The sequence below is a fragment of the Triturus cristatus genome, chromosome 6 (genome assembly GCF_964204655.1).
Source record: "Triturus cristatus chromosome 6, aTriCri1.1, whole genome shotgun sequence".
Classification (NCBI taxonomy): domain Eukaryota; kingdom Metazoa; phylum Chordata; class Amphibia; order Caudata; family Salamandridae; genus Triturus; species Triturus cristatus.
Genome location: NC_140589.1, coordinates 670062018 through 670083365, shown reverse-complemented (window position 1 = coordinate 670083365; position 21348 = coordinate 670062018). Strand labels below are relative to the sequence as shown.

Here is a 21348-nt window from a genome sequence, read left to right as displayed (position 1 = left end):
TGTGCCAAGTAGTTGTGCAGTACCGAATCAGTAACAACGTCAAGATGCACAACAATAAAAATCCCAAACCAAATGGAAAACAGACTGAAAGTTAATAAACAAAATGACAACAAAACATCAAAAATCCAATCGGGGGGGGGGGGGGGAGGAAGGGGGTTAGGGGGTGGGGATACCCAAATATGCAAAGATGTGAATGGCACTCGATATTGTAGTAAAAAAAACACAATACTGTCAAGCGCTGGAGAGCAGGGGAGCCGCCAGTCCTGGAAACCAAGAAAGAAGATATGGATTGGTGCAGATTGGCAGAGAAGCAGGTTAATGAAGGCATAGGATGCCCTAGAATATGGACAAAAATATGGAAGACCTGGAAAACCTAAAGAGGATTGCACATAACCACATAAAATATAAAACAAGTGGAAACGAACAATGCTGATTGGGCAGGGTAAGTGGTACCAATTTGAAGCCAAGGGGAGATGCATGAGTCCTGTAAATGAAAACTGAGCGGTTTTGCTGCCTAACTTTGTTTCAGCAAACTGCTGGTGACAAGTTATAAATATTTATGTTGTTAAAAATGTTTTACTTTTTTTTTTTTAATCCAATACAGGGGAACAGGACAGATTAGGAAAATAGGATTAAAAAGCACAAAGCGCCAATGGCACTAAATGTTACGGGTCTTAGGCACAAGTTGATGCTGACCACGATGGAGCGTAGGTCACATGCACCAACCAGGTTCATCCTGGTCAAAGATGTACCTTCAGACTTAGTCTTTTGAGTCCCAATCTTCCACAGGAGTAAACTTTTAAAGCCCACTGAACCACCTCAGAGGAGGCACTTAAAAACTCCCAGGATGTCAGGCAAAGGCCAATAGTAGGGTCCAGTCCAGGTCCAGTTGTCACTAGTCAGCTAGGCACTTCCAGCAAAAGACCTCTTGCAGCTTTTTGTTTCTCTGTAGCCATACTGGAGCCACCTGACCCTTGGAATCCACTTCTTTGTACTGGGTAAAAGAGGGCACAGGTAATGTCCTACAGGACTCCTCTAAAGTCAAATACAGTATATCCAGTTTCCTTATGATCTTCTGCAGCTCTGGAAAGTATTCTGAAGTGGGTGCTTGGTATTGCCACATTTATGCCTGGAACTAGTTAGGGCAGTAGGGTGACTCCTGGACGTATCCTAATCAATGGTGTAAAAGTTCCCAGGACCAACCCTACCCAATTGATCAGTAATTCTGGTTTGCCCTAATGCAAAAAGGCAATATTTCAAGAGGATTTTCAAGATGGGAAAAGACTTCAGCCACTCAAAATGTGGGCTCCGAGGACTCGGAGTGTGTGTGGAGAGGGTACTATGGTAATCCTAGCTAACACCTACATCTAAAACTAAAATCCACAGGTATTGTAACCACACAAACCCAGAGACAGAAATCTGGGAGGACAGAAGCTGAGTCTTTCATCAACCAGACAGTGGATACACAGGATTTGTCTTGGCATCCTGGTTTTCCCCGTGCAAGTGTGCCCCAAGTGTTATATGTGAACCCAGCAGACCTTCTCAAGTAGAGTTAACACTGTAATGTCAAAAAGGATGACCACACCCCTTGCACTACATATTCTGAGGAGTTTGGAGGAATCTGCCCATTCAGGTCAGCCCAATGTTTGCTCCTGGGATGCATTTCACACCTTCTCAAAGGTAGTGACTGGCTGGGAGAACCAATGCAAATTAGCCTGTAAGCAAAGAAAAAGTTACTTTTCTTCAATATTTATTAAAAATCTAATATCAGCAATAAACTGGATTTTATTAACTATTAAAAATGGTAGTTTAATTAATTTTCTAGCCGGTCCCATTCCTAAGATATAGTATTGGTATTTAATAGTGCATCCCAATGATGCTCCATGGGCCAGTCAGCCTTCCTATGGTAAAAATAGCTTTTGGGTGACAATCTATGTAAAAACACGATAACATTAAATTTCTATATATCCTACTTTTAAATACCATGCACCCTGCCTTGCCAGCTACAAGACCTACATAGGGATGACTTATTAATACAGAAAAGGAAACAAGTTTACTTTGAGAAGTCGCAGTGCATGTTTTGAACTTATGCAGTCGGGCTACAATGGTATGTTTAAAGTCATGTTTGCACAGCCATTATAATGGATGGCACAATAGGTGCTGCAGTCCACTAGTAGCATTTAACTTCCAGGCCCTGGGTACATTTTGTACCATATAGTAAGGACGCATGAGCAAGTTGAGTATAATAGTTAATTAGAAGTGTGCCAATTCAACCATGTTAAAAGGTGAAGCACGGACTATTTACTACTAGTTAGCAGGGGTAAATTGCAGAGAGGTACAAAGTCATCAAAAATATGTTGTTCAGTAAAAGGTGAAAAATCTGAGGTGACTGCGCAGAACAGACAGCTATCCTACAACGATACTGGGGGAAACAGGCAACAGGACAATTCCCCTCACAAGGTTTATACAGAAAAAGGCCACGCTGGTAGCAACATGGATTTACAGCTCAAAGGACAAGTCAATTTGGAATGTCATCCAAAGGTTTCAGTCTAGCTGCTTTGAGACAGTAGAAGATTGCTGGCTCACTGCAGATGGTCACATGAATGGAAGGAGCCCTGTATCTACAGGGCCGATTAGCAGAACTGCTATATTTGGTGCACTAATGTAACGGTAGTGTACCAGTAGCTAGGCAAAACACAATCTCCCACTACTTTTCCATCAGTCTGAGGTGTAGCTGGTGTCATGTGCATATATGATAATTACTGGTGAAGCTACAAAGAAGGCAGACCATTCGAGCTATATATGCACTAAAATGTCTCATTCATAAGACAGAGCCAGAGAGTATGTGGTAATGGTGGTAGACGACAAAGACATAAAACACGGAGTCGCTCTTCCTAAAGTGCAGGAGCTGTGGATCCGCATTACCGTAAATGCTGAGTTTTACTGCCTTCTTGCTGTGCTAACACTTGACCCAGGCCATTGCAACCCACACAAGATGCACTGTATGTGTACGAGAGTATCAGACTTTATGTAGTTGGGGACTGACTGTCAGAAGTGAAATTGGGCTGCAGCCACTAGGCTTTGCCTTACTTTTGCTTTGAGACAAAGCATATTTTAAATCAGATTACGGATTATTAGGATTTGGTGTTTACATTTGACTGGGGTTTGTCTCTGAATGCTGTATGTTCTTCCACTCAAGGAACATTACAGAGCCTATCAGAGTTAAGGATATTTTGGTGATCAGAAAATTGTGGGCTGGTATGACTGAACCTGGAGTATGAGAATGGTTTAACAAGAGTTTGATTTAGCTTAAGTCTGGGAAGGAGATGTTCACCAGGTCACCTGAGATGCCTTCATTTTTTGTAGTACCAGAGTAGTTCTTGATTTAAACACTTACCCAGGAACCCTTCATTTTAGAGAGTAGACAGACTCCTGAAGTATTGATTCCATTAACCCATATGTTAATATGGAGCTGTGAGGTGAGAACCTGTCAATATGGGATTAGAGGTGAACCTCTAAAATCCCAATCTAAGCAGTACTGATAGAATGTTATCCCTTGATAATCTGACAGATGAGCCAGCAGGTAGGACAGAATGCATTAGAGCATACATAAATAGGACCGCTTGCTCCCTAGAAAGCCAGAATCGTGTGGTACCACAGTGCTGAAGCAATAAAGTCCTTTTCCTGTTCCAATAAAAAGGTGGTTCTCCAGACAATGTTGGGACGCACTGAGAGAGTAAGTGTCCATTTATAGGGAATTACTCATTTGCCCTTCAGGGGCTTCTACACTGGTGTTCGATTTCAGATAGTAGAGTCTGGTTAAAGGGAATAGTGGGACCATGCTCAAAGGGTAGCATCTCACAGGCTTGCTGATAAAGAAGCCTTCTTCCTGGCAAAATGTAGTTGAGCATTGACAGATGTAACTCCTCCTCAAACCTCTAAAGCCCCCCAAATACGCACCTTTGGCTCAGGCGTGTAGCCGCGTGGCAGCCCCTTAACAGCAGTTAATGGCATTTACAGAATGCATTAACCAATCTTAAGACCAGATGAGAAGGCTAAAAAGTTTACATTCGTTTTAAAGCCATATCTGTCTGGAAATGAACACATTGTTTGCTACAGAATGGGTCTTCATTTACTCCGAATTGCTAACTATAACGCAGGTACTGCCCAGAACGAGCCAGAGGATGCACCCAAATGTGTAGGTGTTAACAAGACTTAAAGAAGCTTGGTTCAGACACAATGGTTACTATGTTACCTCAGCTCCGACCAGGGTGCAGAGGGAAGAGCTACAGGTGTTTATAGTCCGTCTGAACGAGTATTGCTGCTCTAATATTTACAAATGTGTATTTTCCCTTTCCCTTCTCCCCCTTTACTACGCCTCGTCCACACGTCTATCCAGCACCTTACCTTTAAGTAATACACCATGCTTCCGGCAGTGAAAATAACAAAAAGTTCAAGACGACTATGGTTTCCATGACACTTCAAAGTTTTTAGGAGTAAATTCATGTATTGCTAGACATAGGTTATTGCCACCTCCCCTCCCCCCAATGATCATATGCATCATCCATGGGAGGGACCCTGGGAGACCCAACTGGTGAGGGTTCGGTAGCAGATGCATCTTGTTTGGAGTGACGTGACTCCAACTACTCACCTGAGACTGCTTTGTACTGATACATCGAAACAGAGGAATTGTATTAACCTCTATCGTCATTTCTGTAGAGCATCCATGTTTGCGTTATTTTTCTTTGTCGATCCTGTACTTTATGCTCAGAGATATCGCCAACTCCATTTTTCCCGTTCATTTTCTATTATATTGTATTCACATTGAATTGCAATGAGATTATGAACAAAGTGAAAACGTACATAAATAAAGATATTCTGAAAATAAATTAAAAGACTTGGTTCATCGTATCGTCTTGACAGCTGTGAATAAATCCCAAATCTTTCATATGCCAAAACTATAAAATAACATTTTAACTCAATCTAAGTGGGGCTTACTGACCTCTAAAGGCTGTGCGTGGTAATGGTCTGTAGGGTCCTTCAGTTCAGCAGCTTCTTTCATCAAGCGCTTGACAGCTAAGAGAGAAAAAAAAAAGGAATCTAAGAATCTTTTCAGACATCTATCACAACAGCTGCTTCTGACAGAGGTGCAGGAATCAAGAAACGCAAAAACAGTTTTCTTGTTCTAGCTCACAGTAAACAAGCATTTGCAATGCAATAGGACTCGCATTTGCGAGTGTTTGCGCTATTGCCATTGTTAATACCAATGCCTTTGATTTATGTATTTAAAAAACCTGCAAGAGGCTCAGGGATTTTTTACACAATAGTGAAAACCCAGAGATGGGCATGGATGATCCGCAGACAGGCCAACCATGAGCTCATAAAAACTAGCAGCTGGGGTGGTAGAGGTGTTAGGTGATTCGAAGTGTAGCTGACTGTTAAAACATATGAAAGTAGTGAAGCCATGTAAAAATGTTGGATTATGCTGTGACTAAATGTTTTCTTAAGTTTGTTTATAAAGTATAAATACAATATAGTAAATACAATATGGCCCGAGATGTTTGCAATCTTTAACCAGAACAGAAGTTGGGTCTCAGGCTCTCTCATTGGAGGCAGGAGCGGCAGGTAGGTGGGGAGGGGGGACGTGAAGACACATTTGGTCTGATTGACTGTGTGAGAAGGGACTTGACGTGGGCCCCTCACGTACAAATTTTCTCTATTTCTTTCCCAGTCCGAATAGGCTCTGAATGGGCTTCCTTGTGAAGAGGCCTGGAATCTAGAAACAGTATGGAGCGGAGGCATGTGGAGAAGAAGAGATGACATTATCTGCCCTAGTCCACCACAAGGACCCACGTTCTACCTCTTGGGCCCTCACAGGAGCCGTCCCTGGTGGTTTTAAGTGAGCGTGTCCTAACATGGTTACCGGAGTTGGTCACTATCTCGGCATGAGAACCACCCTGACCCATAGTGATATGTCAGATGGAGGGTCACAACCCCCGGCCCATCTGCCACTTGGTATGATCAAGAGGCAGATATGCTCTAGACAATGACCTACCTCAACAACTGAAGGCTCCACAGGACCAGCCAATCCTGCTGTCCGTGCTGTGGTTGACACAAACAAGGCACAAACCTCACTAACACAATGAACCAAGTGTAATCACAAATCACTGATGTGTATTCCGACCAGTGGGGATCAGAGCCAGCACTACACAGGTGAGAAGACGCTTATTGCGCGCCTCAGAGAAACTGCAACAAACATCAGAATGGAGAACCTTGTATACATTTGTACACCTTGTATACACCTTGTGTAAAAGATAGTTGAAGTCTTCATAGACATATGCCTCATGTCGCACATGTCCGCAAGTAAGCTATACAAAAGACCACGGTTGGTTCAGAGGTACAACAGAAAAGGGAAAGCAGCAAAGGGCATCGCCATGTCATGACATGCACGTTTACATTTACCATGAAGGTGGCAATCTGCCGTCAGTTGTCTTTTTCTTTTGCTTTATATACCCCTTTTCAGGGTTTCACATCACTGGCAGGTTGCACTTTCAAGAACCAATGAAAACTACTAATGGGTAGTATGCCACTCCCCCCCCCCCCCCCCCAATGTGAACTATTTCACCTACAAGCGTCAAACACTTCCAACCCCCTGGCACCCACACAAGCTGCGGTGTCAGTTTCCTCTTCGCTCGCATTTTTGCATTCACAATTTCTTTGGACACATATATATATATATATATATGTATGAACATACACACTATATGCAATGCTTGTGTGACTTAAAAAGGCAAGTTAACGACAAAGCCCTACTGAGGAACAACTTTGCAATCTGGAAGCCCTTTAAGTCGTACTTTTAGGGCCGTACACAGCTGCAGGTGGTCTCAAAGACTTCCGTGAAACCCAACCACATCTCGATCATGTTTGCAAACACGCGGGCCCTGCCAAATCAAATGGAGTTTCCGGGACTGGCAAACTACACATGCCAGACTCCGTTCTAAAATCTGGAGGGAATGTATGAAAATCTAGCCAACGTAATGTATGAAAATCTAACCAACGTCTTTGAAAAACTGGAATGAATGTTGGAAACGAAACGTGCACTTATTTAATTACATCATGCTGACACTGAAGAAGCAGCCCTAGTCTAAATACAGCGCTATATTAGACAAACTTCTAATACAAGAGTAATAAAACAAATTCTTGACTCGCAACCACAATCAAACATAGTAAAAACACAAAGACAAACACAAAGATGTGAAACAGATAAAACGGGAGCGCAGCTGGCAGAATCGGAAATAGTCGCACTAAACAAGCTACTGCCCAGCGCACACCCGTTCTAGCCGTCTCTGTTCAGCTTTTGTTCCTCCACAGATTTGGGATCAGGTTACAGATACACGTGCTTGACTGCAGGGCAGTTTTGTACTGATCAATACAAACATTAAATGTTGTTTAAGCATGGAGGCTAAATGTGCGGGTGCACTCATTTTCAGTAAAAAAACAAGCTGTCACCATTAGGCGAACCGCCGCTCATTTATATTTGCATCGCGATTTCACTTTAAGTGAAAGCGCAATGCAAATATAAACAAGTGTCCGCCCTTGCCAAAGGCGACTGAAACAAGCTGTCGCCATTACACAAATGATAAAAAAATAGTGCTTACCCCTTAGTCAAAGGAGAATGTATAACGCCGCAAGTAAAAAATCCAGTCCGGATGGGCCGTCCGAGAAGGAGACAGGGCGATAAGAAAGAAGCCTCATTCTCAATCACGAGCTAGCATTTAGCATAAACGATGACGCCAGCCAGTCAAAATGATGGGCGGGGATTTAATTCCACTTCTAAAATATCCCGATCACAAGTCGCCTCGCAGAGCGAGCAGAGCATGCGCGCTGCAATGCAGGTCTGCAAGACCTAATAAAGCATGGTTTTCACCTAAATGCAGTCTTGGATGGGAATAACGAGTTGCACTAACACTGCCCACTGCTCTTCGCTTCATAGATGTTACAAAGTCCTCATCATAGACATGTGTAATCACTCCTTGTTTATGTCTACAAACCTATCAACACTCAGAACTGTTATAGTCCATAAATGATAGCACGAACCGTTTTAAATACAGGCCAACTGCTAAGGACTTATCTTGACAACAAACCGAAAGGTTTAGGTGTCCATTATTTATAACCGGTTACAAACCGGTTACAAATGAATACCTTGTGAGTTTACATGATTAGTAAACGTTACGTCTTTGTTTTCACGTCTCATACATGTAGATTTCACTTGGACTTTCTTCCAGTCTCTTTCTTGGGCCTTCACGTTTTGGCCTGAATACACATGCTCATCTATGTGTCAGTGCACATATCCTGTGTCACTGACTAGTATCACAAGGAGTACAGCATGAACAGATACTCACAGGCAAGTGGTAATGAACAAGCGCAAGATGGACAAAAAATGTTCTCCTTCATGCCCATCCCATAATACAATGATCAGGCACATAATTATTCTGTCTCACATTTTTGCTGGGACTTCATATTCAAAATCGATGCCATTAAATGAAAGGATGAAGGCTCTGTGAAAAAGTCCAACCTTCACAACATCTATAGTTGTGTTTGTACTTTGAACGCCAGCTGAACATCTGGATGCAGTTACAGAATTAATCATAGACCTATACTTAGGTCTCAGATACATATGTGTACTCTGGGACTTTCCGATTGCAGCCTAAAAACCAAAGAAGGCTAACCACATAACGCTGTCATTTGAGCCCAAAAGTTCTACGCCTAACCTGCACGGTTTCAAGTGTTGTAATGCAGATGTCCAAACTCTGCAGAGGCTGAATGTGAAGTTAACTGTACACCCCCAAAACTCATATTTTGTGGTTAGAAAACTTCACTAGACCAGAGTCAAATGTAAAGATATTTGAGTCATCATCATCAAAGAACTTTATTTTGATCACTTGGGATCATTAAAGTGTAGCACAAACACATATATAAAAATAAAAACAATTATATATAACACAATATGTACATATACATAAAACAGCCAATTTTTTTTTAAATCCATCTGTTATAAGAGCAACATATAAGAAATGAATTTCCTCTATCACAATTACAAAATTCAGATTTATTAAATACATTAAAATAGCACCATAAAAAAGATAAAATGGTAGCAGCATATAGGAGAAGTAAGGTCCACAATAAAAATAAAATAAATAGAGGTTAATTTATACATGCTTTGCACGCCTTATCCACATTGCCATTAGGAATTTGACCACAATCTGGCTTGTGTCAGTCTGCAGTAATCTGAATGACTCCAGGTTCTTCCTAATGCCTACATTCGTACAAAGGGGAACAATCCACTTTATACGAAGATATTTCTAAAAATGGACAGAAAAGCAATACATGGATAGGAGATTCATAGCCCCTTTGACAGCCTGTACAAAGATCATCAACAATAACACTTTATTTGGCACTTCTTAGTGACATTTTTTTAGGGGTAAAGAGCCATACCGAAATTGTAGGTATAGCTTCCTTGCCAGTGGGTGAACACTTTCATCAAGAGTATTCTCATATAATGCCCCAGGTATAAAATCAATGGAAGCAGCAGATAGTGATCCCTTGCATTGCAGAATGCTGTTTATTGCAACACTCTCACAGAAAATGGCTTTGATGCTAGCCTTTGAGACTGAGGACAGGGTCTCAGGAGAGACCCAATATGTATCAAGGTTCAACCTTGGGAGTAACGCCCTTACTGTACAAAGCCACAGGATTTTACTTTGTGGAACCATACGATCTCAGAATCCCACCTGGTATTATTCTAATGCTATTGTGGACCAGAGCCCATGCCAAAAAATTAGAAGTCTATATTTAATCTTGTGAGCAATTCTCTTTTGTGACAAGTCTAAGTAAAGATGAATCCATTCATTCATTCATTAAGTCTTTATTTCGATTGAAATCATAAAAGACAGTTCCATAAAAATGTCATAACCATCAACGTAGACAAGTTATTTGACATTAAAACATAATGATGAATTTCATAGACATCGATATGAGCAAGTTTGTGCATTACAAGGATGGTATCCAAGAAGATAACAGATCCACAATGAAGAAATACATAAATATATGATAAATAATTAAAATTGCTAAAAATCTCTAAGAAGACTCCCACCATAGTAAATATTGATCATAATTACATTATAGTCAATGCAGCACAGTACATAATATTATTCGCCCCCGACAACGTACAAGGAGACAATTATGAATGCCTCCTCTCCTTTGCACGTATAACCCACATCCAGCTTAAAAACTTGGCAACAGCAATCACAATGGATTCATTAGTAGCTGTTTTAGGATCCTTAATGCTTCGCTGCTTAACCTAGTCCCCAGGTTTAAACAGATAGGTTTTAACCATCTGTGCCTAGGAGTTTTATAGGTTGGACAGGCAAATAAGATGTGTGCCAATGATTCATTCCGTGTTGGACAAAATGGACATTTGCTGTGGTTCAGGGCGTGCCATTTACTGACAAATAAATTAGTGGGGAGTGATCCCAGCCTAAATTGGTGGTAAAGTTTCCCATCTTTAATGGAGGTGATAAGGTCCCAGTAATTTTCATACTCCACTTCATGCTTGTGTTCAAAATAGAAAATAGTCCCTGGATAATGATGGTCTTATTAAGGCAGAGAAACGCTTCGTTTTAATTATATTCCAGTATGCTGCCTTATATTCATTCTTTGCAGGAAAGGGGTTTTCAGCGGGATTTACCCACAATCTACTCATCCCCATCTCACAAAGAGTGATTTTTACCCGTCTCAACCATGGAATTTTATGCATGCTATCAGCCTCCCTGACTTCCAAGAGTGCTTGTGCGTACCGGGACAACTCTGGGTAACCCAGAGCCTTCTCCAGTACGCCACCGGTCTAAATTGTGCCACATCTTCAATAGAATAACAGCCAAGATCTAAAAATAAGGGCAATAGAGGGGTTGACTGGGGAAGGCCGGTCAGTGCCCTAAAAAATGTATTTTGGGCTGTTACTAAGGGGGCTAGGTTGTTGAAGTCCCACAGTTCGGCCCCATACAAGACCGAGGCACTCATTTTAGAATTATATATTTTTAGGGCTGGAGCAACAGGTTTAGTGTAAGAAAGACGCTGCTCCTTCAGCAGGGCACCTGACAATTGGGCATGCCTGAGGGTCAATAATCTAATCTGAGGCTTCCAACTAAGTTTACTGCCAATAGTTACCCCCAAATAAGTAAAATTCTGAGTCTGTTCCAGGATGCCTTCCTTCATTGCAACTCTACCATTTACAACCTTGTGTTTATGTAGGACCATAAATTCTGTTTTCTCCACATTCACTAGGAGATCATGATCAGAACTCCTCAAATCTCACCAGAGCAGACTGTAAACCCTTCTGTGTCTTAGAAAGTATCAGAGTGTCATCTGCAAACATAAGCAACGGGATCTTCAACCTGCTAAGGTAGGAGTATCAGTGGGAAAGTTCTGGAAGTACTGCACTACCCTATTGATATACAATGAAAAGAGGGTTGGTGCCAAAACACACCCCTGGCGAAACCCCTTTGCTATAGGGAACCTTTGTGTGACGCTCACCTGCATATCCCAGCGTACCTGCGCATAATTAGCATCATGTAGAGTAACCAAAAAAGCCAATATTTCAAGTGGCATACCTAGTTCCAAAAAGGTTCTCCACATTTTGGCGCGGGGGACGAGGTCAAAAGCCGACTTAAGGTCGACGAAAGCAGCATAAATAGTGCCCCCGCCTAAAATTACCACACGCCAATAAACTAAAATAAACCTAAAAACCTGGTCAATAGTACTGGTACAAGAACGGAAGCCCGCCTGAAGTGGTGACAGAATATCAAATTCATCCATCCAGGCCTGTAAAGTTTAATCAATGGAGTGCTCACTGGGAGGTTTAGTAGAGATCGTAAAAACTTGTTCTCCACTTTAGACAGGCTCTGAGTTTCTGACCTACCCCATAACTCCACACCATATAAAACTGACCATAGAGCTTTAATACTGTAAATCTCTAAATCAGGGGTCACCCTTCTAGATGTAGTTTTTCTGTGGATTTTTGCTATATTAGCAGTGTGTTGGAGACAACTGCGCTCTTTCCACTTGCAGAGCCCAACATAGATTTTTTTGTGAGTTTTATGCCTACGTAATCAAATTCATCCACCGCATCTAAAGGGATATTGCCCACCAGCATCCGTTTCTTGCATAGGGTTGCCTTCATTAAGGAAAAGATCATACATTTGGTCTTGGAGCTGTTAAGCTACAAACCCCACTCACACAGAATAGCTGGAAATTATTCAAAAGCTGTTGAAGTCCCTGCTGTGATTTAGAGATTAACAAAGTGCCATCAGCACAGTGGAGGGCAAGGCCCTCAGTCCTCCTTTTTTAGGTGCATCACTCCGGTCCTTATTCCGGGTCTAAATAACACCCTTAATATCTAAAGTAAACAGTGTTGGTGCCAAGACGCACCCCTGTCTTACTTTACGGTCAATGTGAATGGGATCAGTCAAAGCCCCTTCCTCCACCCATCTCTCCTGGGCAAGATTATCAGCATGAATCGTAGGAAACCAGTATGTTTGGCAGCATTTACCAACATTTTTCTTTTTTTAATTGAACTCAAGCACATCATACTCAATGTTACATCTATATATTATTTTATGTGTTCATCAACAGTGTGTATGTGTGTGCACTTTCTCGACTAATTTTTGATCTGAGGTGGAAGGTATTTTGGTGTTTTAAGTGAGTAACTAGAGAGGTGTTCCTATCTTGCCTTGAGACGCAGCACCTACAAGTGGGATGGAGGCTACGTGAAAGAGGCATACAAATTAGAATTATGGTCAGGACTAAAACATATAGAAAGCTACACAGACCTAACAAGAGGGTCCGTGGGGGTGCTGTTTGCATGAACATATAAACATCTCTCTGAGCGCGCACAACTGACATAGTGAAAAGGTTCGATATCGGTTACCACGATTCCTTGGGGAGTCAGGGTTCTCATGTTCTGAGGTTGCCCAAATCATTTGTTACCTTGCTAGGTTTATGGTGCCACTGTTAGCTACCAGGTCTATAGGGCAAATATCCTGAGGGGGTGCATGAAATCAGTCTGATACCATCCCAACATGTATGTTGTCTAACAAACGAACAGTTCCTACTAAGAAAGTGGAAACCGTATGGCAGCCTAATGGAAATAACCTGGGTTGGGGACATGAACAATAGCCATGCACCTTTTTAAACATTAGGGACATTGCCTACTGCTATACATATACACCTCATGCACAGGTTAAAGGCTCATAATTCACCTACTCCAATTAGCCTGAAAAAGGCCAACATTTTGAGCTCATATATGCCCAAAGACCCTCTCATTCTTCTGTGTCTAGTAAATGCAGAATACAAATATTTGGCTTTTACTTCTCATGCGTTGATAAAGCCCTGTTCCAACAAAGTTCTGTTATAGGTGGTTTGATCACGCAACAATCCAATGCAGGGGTCTAAAAGGTGACATGGATATTTCCCATTTTAACTCCCACATGATCCTTTGTTCTTCTATGCAGAAAAAAGTCTGATTGTAATTACAACAAACTTGATATAAAAGTAGAAATTTGGTGAATGAAATGCCTTGAGTTAATCGATGCAGTCATTTTTGAGGAATTAGCTGTCAGACACCATTCAAGGAACATGGAGTGAGCTGGGGAAATGGAGTGTCAACCGTGGGGATTGAGGTTGTTTGCCTCCGATGTTCCAGCGTCCGTCATAATATGGCTATACAAAGTTGGCCAGGTATAACCCCTTCAGCACGTAACTCTCAGTGGTAGTGAAGGCAAGTAGTCACAGGATTCTCAGGGAGGTGGTGTAGGGGTGCTAGAGCGCAGGACTTGATAATAACTGACGGTCCAAGCCAGTGCTTTACTTTCAAGAAAGAAAAGTATTTTATGCCCACTAGGTGGAATTCTACACACCCAATAATGCAAGGTACAATTTAGTGTCCTGGGCACTGTGGTAGGCTGCACTTCCATCCAACCTCTATCCCTGGTTTCCCCTCCTTTTTCTGGTCCAGGCTGTGCTCATCTGAGATTAAGGAAATTGCCTGATTATGGTTCACATGCAGAAATCCTGCTCTATTGTGAGCTGTGCTCAGTCTCTCAGTTCAATGCTTAGTTCCATTGCTCAGGTCCTATCAACAAATCTTGCAACACACTTACCATACTCTTGATATTTTGAGTTTCATGTAAATTCATGAGGTGGGGGGTGGTTAAAAAAAAAAAATTTAAATCACAGTATCGCACTTTAACTTACATCTGACCCTTTAGTGTCTGCTATAGAAAGAGCTCTAAACAGAATTACACCAAACCTTGCATGCAATTCGAACTTTACTCAGGGACATTCCTTTGCTATTTATGGCGTAAATCTGTTCAGTAGTCTTCAAGAAATTAGCATTACAAAAACATGTTGGTCGGCTTGAAAAAGTTAAAAGTTAACAATGTAAGGATGGTAGTCTACTGACAGTCCTTGAACCAAGGTTTCCTTTTGTCCGCAGACCTAAATTTAAAAATAAATAGACTACTCCAACACAGCTCCCAAAACTGGACAAGAAGGCTCGTTGTTCAAGTCATCCATTTTGGATTTGCTGTATCAATGTTTTGCCCAAAACCAAAACAGGGGTCACAAACCCTTAAAAAAATAAAAAAAAATATAAATCAGGGCAGGCCCTACAGCCAAACTCCACTGCACATGACAACAAGCATTGGCATAGCCAATAGGTCTCGCTTTTGGGACCTTATAAGTATTTAGTTATGCAACTTTTGCATGGATAAACAGTTATAAGGTCCCAAAGGCGAGACCTATTGGCTATGCCAATGCTTGTTGTGATTTGACACCTATATTTGCAGTGATAGTGATGTCAGGCCTATATCTGCAGCAAAAGTGATCTCACACCAATATCTGCAGTGATGGCAACCTCACACCAATATTTGCTATAATAGATATTCCACACTTACATCTGCAGTAATAGTGATATCACACCTATATCTACAGTGATATCGATCTCACACTTGCAAGCGCAGTGACATTTAGTGCGCAAATTAAAAGGTAATGCAAAGTGCTCTTCAAAGTAGCGTGTGTGTGAAACAATGATGTATATGAGCCTGTAAGTGTAGTCACTATTTTAAATGCATGCAGTATTTTATTCCTGTATATAAAGAAATTAACACTAACTGTACGAGCTTACACTGCAGCCTAGCGAACTGTAAGAAAGAAGATGGGCCTCAGAAATAAAAGAAGCCAGCAGTGCGGTTAAAGTAGCTGCTGGGCCAAAATGTCTAAATAAGGGAAGGCACCACTTCGATGTTTAATCCGCAACATGTTGAAGGCTGGCGCTTATACAAGCTATGGTAGTAGCATGTACAGGCACAGCGCGAAAGCTAGTTTGTATATTAGGAGTACGTAGTGCGTAGGATTGTATTATACTAAAAAGTGCACATACAGGAAGCGCACTGAAGTGAACTGCAGTGGAGGTGCACTTATAGTTAACGGTAGAGAAATGCACAGTGAGACCTTAAAAACGGCACAAATAGGAGATGCAGCTCTGTAACTTAAAAAACTTACAGTGTTTGTTTGCAGCGAAAGTAGTGAAACTTTTAGAGTTGGCGATGTCTAGGTATGGCATTGGATCAAGAAGTAATTACAAAAGCTTGTTCTGTTCCATTTAAGTACCGAAATAGTTTTTAAAAAAGGGAACCCTATTTTAAATCACAAAAGTATAGCACATGGCCTTAGTTAAAAAAACATGTACGTGAGGTAGAGATGGGGTGCTAATGTTTACTTGTCTGCCAAGTAGGTGCGAACGTTAGATTGTAAGGATGAAAGGGTTGGTTAGGTGTGGCCCAAAGAAGAATTAGAGGTTATGTTTCACTTGTGTGGCCGCTAAAGTGAAAGTAATCATTTCGCGGGCGCTTTGATGTTCGCAGTGGCCGCGCGGCGAACTGAGAACATCAAAGCGCCCGCGAAATGTACACGCAGGCTGCCAAATGGTGCGCGCGCCCGGCGCACATGCACTGTAGTTGGGGGCCTGAAAAGCACTCGTTTGCACTTCCAAATCCCCGTTTTCTATAGCTCTCGCCAGAGCAGCGCTAAAGCGCTGGCTCAGGCGAGACCTAAAAAGGCAGTGCGCAATAGGGTTTGGCCACCCACTGAGTGGTTTGGTGAAAGGTCTGCTTGTGGTCAGACCTTGCAGTCAAACCGCTCTACATATAGTCAACAAACATTTGTAATGCAATAGGTCTTGCATTTGCGAGATTTTTAGCTATTTGGCATTGTAAACGACAAAACCATTTATTTATGAATTAAAAACCTGCAATAAAAAGCCATTGTCATTTACAATACCAACAGGTCAAAGTTTCGATAATGCAAGACCTAGTGCATTGCAAATACCTGTTATTCACAGGGAAGGAGCAGGCCCGGCCCTGGCGCCGACTGGACAAAGACGCCCCGCCCACCAGACCTCCGAAAGCGGGACCACTGAGCTGCAGGGGGAAGGAGCCAGAAACTTTACAAGGGAGGTGTTTTGACGAGTATATTTCACTTGCAGCATACGTTTTAATCTAGAGGTAAAGGATACCATTACAAATCATGCGCTTCGATGCGTCCTCAAGGGAATGAAGCAGTATATAATTGAAAGTACAATGCAACGCTTCCAGTATTTTATACGCAGCCAACCAAACAACAGTGATGCAAAGTCGTCCTACAAAAATTACGGCGTGGCTGTACAACTGACAGAAAAAAATCGTGAAAGTGCACATGGCGCGCTGAAAATTAAAACAAGAAGCACCTGCCATTATTCCTCAAGGGCAGTTTGTGACCGCCATTGTATACGGGGGGGCGGGTCGCCACGCTAAAGCCTGGTTTAAAGAGGCAGTGCTGTGTCATTAAAGAAAATAGTAATCACAGACTAGATGAAGCCGACCCTGTAACACCACAAGTAAAAAGTCCAGTCCTGATGGGAGGTTACAAATGCAGACACGTTGGTGGTATTAAGGAGGGACTACTAAGCCTATTCATGAATCAAAAGCAACAATTTAAAAAGGACAGTAACAGGAGCATTTGAAAAGATGGGTTAGAAATGGGCGGAGCTTCAAGTCCATACCTGAATACAGCATGCCTCACAGAGCAGCGCATGCGCTGCCCAGGCTAGACCTAAACACCGTGTACCATGGGGATTGGCAGTCCACTGCATGGTCTGGCAATGCTGGGTCCTGCAGCCAGATCTCACTATGGGGCCTTTAGTCACACAGGAGCATCAAAGACACTGCCAAACAAATGCTCAACACGACCTTCAGACCCACAAACACCCCACAGGACAACCCCTGCTGTGAATGGCACATTTACCTTTGCTGACCCTCTTGTTGAAACCGGAGATCCCTAACTGGGTTTAACTTACTACCAGCCTGTCAAACACCAAGCAGATTCATTAATCAGAGCCAGATCTATTCGCAAATGAACACTTTTTTGCCACCTCATACCCAACCATAACAGTGCCTTTTCTTGATGGATTTATAGGAAACTCAATTCAAGAGTGAGACAAATATTCTAAATCCCATTCAGATTCGTGATACAGCTCCAAAGATAACAAATCAGAATATTTTTGACCCCTCTTTCCAAGTTCCTGTTCAATTTTCTCCCCTTTACCTGAGCTGCATAAAACTTGACATGTCAACAGAAAACTTAACATGTTAAAGTTTTGCCAAATGCAATGGAATTCATAAAACATTATCCCAGTAAGCTTTTTTGACATCCCCTTTTAATTTTGCCACCCCTTGATAAGCCAGCGCTCATTTGAAATTGTTAAGTGTGAGCTGAACATGCTAAATGTCTGCCACATTTCATATCAAAACGGCAAACAGCACAAATATTATATACAAACCAATGTTTGTATACATGTGGCAATAGCGCCTGTGTATTCCTGGTTAGGTCTGAGTTTCCATTAAATAGGCATTTTTTGTTTTCTTATTAACTTTAGTGGCATTCTGCAAACATTTCCAATTTTAAAAAAAATAAAAAATCTCCCACGTTGAATATAGAAATAGTCATTGCCAAAGCCATTTGCTCTGGCGTTGGCTACTGATCTTTTGGCTTTGCTAGTGTTTATTTTGTTCGTAAATGGTTTTTGTATGAAGGCACCCACTGTAAGAGAATAACTTTCTAAAAGCCTGTAGCCAAATGCTGCTGCTCACAGCCTTCTGCCCCACAGGTGCTCCACAGTATCTGGCCAACCCATGTAAGCTCAAATGGAAACCTAAGATGATTGCTATGGGCAGAACTTGCTAAATGCTTATCCAACAGCACCATATTCCTTAACTAGTGCCAAGGTCGGCGACACTAACAGAAGCAACGGGCACGTCAATAGCTGCTCAGGGTCTACACTCTCTATTGGGTATTACTAAACGTTCTGCCACACGTAAGAACCTTAATAAGTGTTTAGATTTTGCTTTGGCAAAAAGTAGAATAGCTATGACGTGGAAGTCGCGCACGGGCCCTTATACACGTACTTGGCTCTTGGATCTCAGTAGGGCACTAGTTGCGGAGCATACAGCACAAGCACTTAATACTCCTCGTACACCTTTGCAGACTAGCTCTAGACAATGGCGTGAGTATCTATCGTTTATAGAGGCTAGATTTAGATTGAATACACCCAGTTCAACTAGGGTGTGAGGCAAGTTCTCGATTCGCACACCCGACACGGCATAAAGTCAATGTGGGGTCCCACAAGGGTCCTCACTAAGCCCCACTCTCTTTAATGTCTATGTTTCATCTCTAGCCGACATTGGAAGAAAGTGGGGCATCGGCATATGTTCATATGCCGACGATACACAGCTGATAGTGACTATGGACGAAGGGCTGGAAACAACTAAGAAAAAACTACATAGTTGTCTCTCCGAAATGGCAGAATGGATGAGCAACCATTGCCTTAAACTCAATGCCGGAAAATCCGAAATATTACTGTTCGGAAGAGCCAAACTATCATGGAACGATACGTGGTGGCCATCGTCACTGGGAACAGCCCCCACCCCAAAACAGTACGCCAGAAACCTTGGCATCATGATGGACGACGCATTGTCCATGAAAGACCATGTACGCATACTCTGGGGCAAAGGCTTCGCAATCTTGAAACTCCTGGCCAAAATCTTCTCTTGGATCCCATTGGACTGCCGGCGCACAATCACCCAGGCCCTTCTGGTCAGTCGCCTGGATTATGGCAATGCCTTATTCGAAGGGATGAATGAGCAACTGTTCTCCCGCCTACAGGTCTTACAAAACCAGGCAGCCAAATTGGTATGCAACAAAGGCAAACGAGACTCGGCAACCGCATGCCTGAGAAAACTCCACTGGCTACCAATGCGTCAACGAGCCACCTTCAAAATACTTTGTCACGCGCATAAAGCCCTCCACAAAACAGGCCCCACAATCCTGCAAGGTAAAATCGAATTCTATATTCCAAACAGAAACCTACGGTCCAATAACTCAGCCCTGGCAAAACCTAAGCGCATTTTCAGGGCAAGGACAGGTGGACGAGCCTTTTCATATCTGGCGGCTAAAAGATGGAACGAGCTACCCATGGATCTTAGACATACTACAAACCTTCTACAGTTCCGGCAAAAACTAAAAACCCACCTTTTTCCACAAAACTAACTCCCTCTGCATAAATCTCAATAGTCCCCCTTTTTTCTTATAGCGCCTTGATATCCTATGGGATGAGTGTCGCGCTTTATAAATACCAGAAATAAATAAATAAATAAATAAGATTGCATATATGGCAAGCCTTGCGACAGGTATAACTGCGTCCGATATGATCTTGGACCAACATATATCCACGCTTAAGCGGAATACGTGACACCCCCCTCCTGTATCATATACGTCCATACATAATTACTCCCGCCCACATATTGTCAAAGCCACAATGCATGCTTAAGTTAGATATGATCGTATAATTTTAGGTAACTTACAGTTCTCTGTTGAAAATAATCCTTTTTTTTTTTACGGCTTTAGTGTCAATAACTTTCAATGGCATGCACACAATGCTATTTACGCTCCATGCCACTTGTATACAACACTGCTTGGTACCCCACCAAGAACTGATCTAGTAAATGTGATTGTGTTACTTTGCATAATAAAGCTGGTGAAGTTTGATCTATGTATAAACTGTTGAAAAACAATAAAAACGATATATATTTTTTTTTAACAGTGCCACGGTTACTAGCAAATGAATACTTTTTTGCCCCCTCTGGTGTAACTGGTCTACATGAAACTCACAATTATAAGAGTAAGCTAAACATGCTAAGGGACTGCCCAATTTCATACAGGTCAGTGATACAACACCAAAAGTGATAATCAAAGCTAACCATAAATCAACTTTGATTTGCAGACTTTTCTGTATGTATATTTGTGTGCATCCATAACAGGGGCTATAATTTATCCTCAATCTATCCTCACCGCATTGATGCCCCATAAAATATAACAACTAGGCCTTCCTGTAGTGTAGTTCACATCAAACCGAATTACTGACACGCAGAGCACATGATCTGGTGCTGAGTCACCCAGGTTTGTCTAATCAAAAGAGGACATTTATAGATTCTAGTAGAAGCAGCGCCCGTAACAAACACCGGAGTTACACCTGCCCTATGGGTACTTGTAAATCATGGAAATCGGCACTACTTTCAAACGTCCATCTACGGTTCAAGCAATGCCATGCCTTAGAAAATACAAGATGGATATCTATTACAGACTTCAAACCACGCAAATATCAGCTGTGCAATTCTTGCAGTATTAAAAAACACAAAAAGGTACAGTAGAGTGAATTAAAGTGCTCTGCTGCGGCAATCTATGTGCAATTTGCAGCTCATAGGTTGAAATTCCAGCAAGGCTAAGTAGCCCCTCATCCATTTCATGTCCACATAATGAAGAAGATGGAACTTTATAAGAGTAACACCTGATCACAGAGATATCAAACCACAAGAGCATAAGTAAACCTTTGTTAATCGTGCATCTCATCATACATTTTCTGAACTGCATGGTTAAGTCTCATTCTAGTGCAGCGTGAGAAGTGTGAATTTAACCAGTGTGGGGTCGAGAGCATGGTTGCCATATTCTCAGAAATGCCACAGTCCTGTATGGCTCTGCATTTGGGGCTGCGTCAATCAATCAAGAGCTTTTATAGCGTGGCTCCTCACCTGTGAGGGCCTCAAAGCACTAAGGGGGAGGGGGGTGAGGGTGCTGGTCCTTCTTGGTGTAGGATCAATTGAAGAGCCAGGGCTTGAGGTCCTTCTTGAATTGGGTCAGCGA

The 21348-nt window shown here is 42.1% G+C and overlaps 1 protein-coding gene across 1 annotated transcript in view; it reads right to left on the bottom strand.

Annotated features, from left to right (window-relative positions):
- Positions 1 to 21348, bottom strand: part of UBE2J1 (ubiquitin conjugating enzyme E2 J1) — a 127229-nt gene that overhangs the window by 79526 nt on the left and 26355 nt on the right. Inside the window, exon 2 of the mRNA XM_085611170.1 lies at positions 5003 to 5076. Within this exon, the coding sequence (XP_085467296.1) occupies positions 5003 to 5076 (74 nt within the window). The remainder of the gene's footprint in view (positions 1 to 5002; positions 5077 to 21348) is intronic.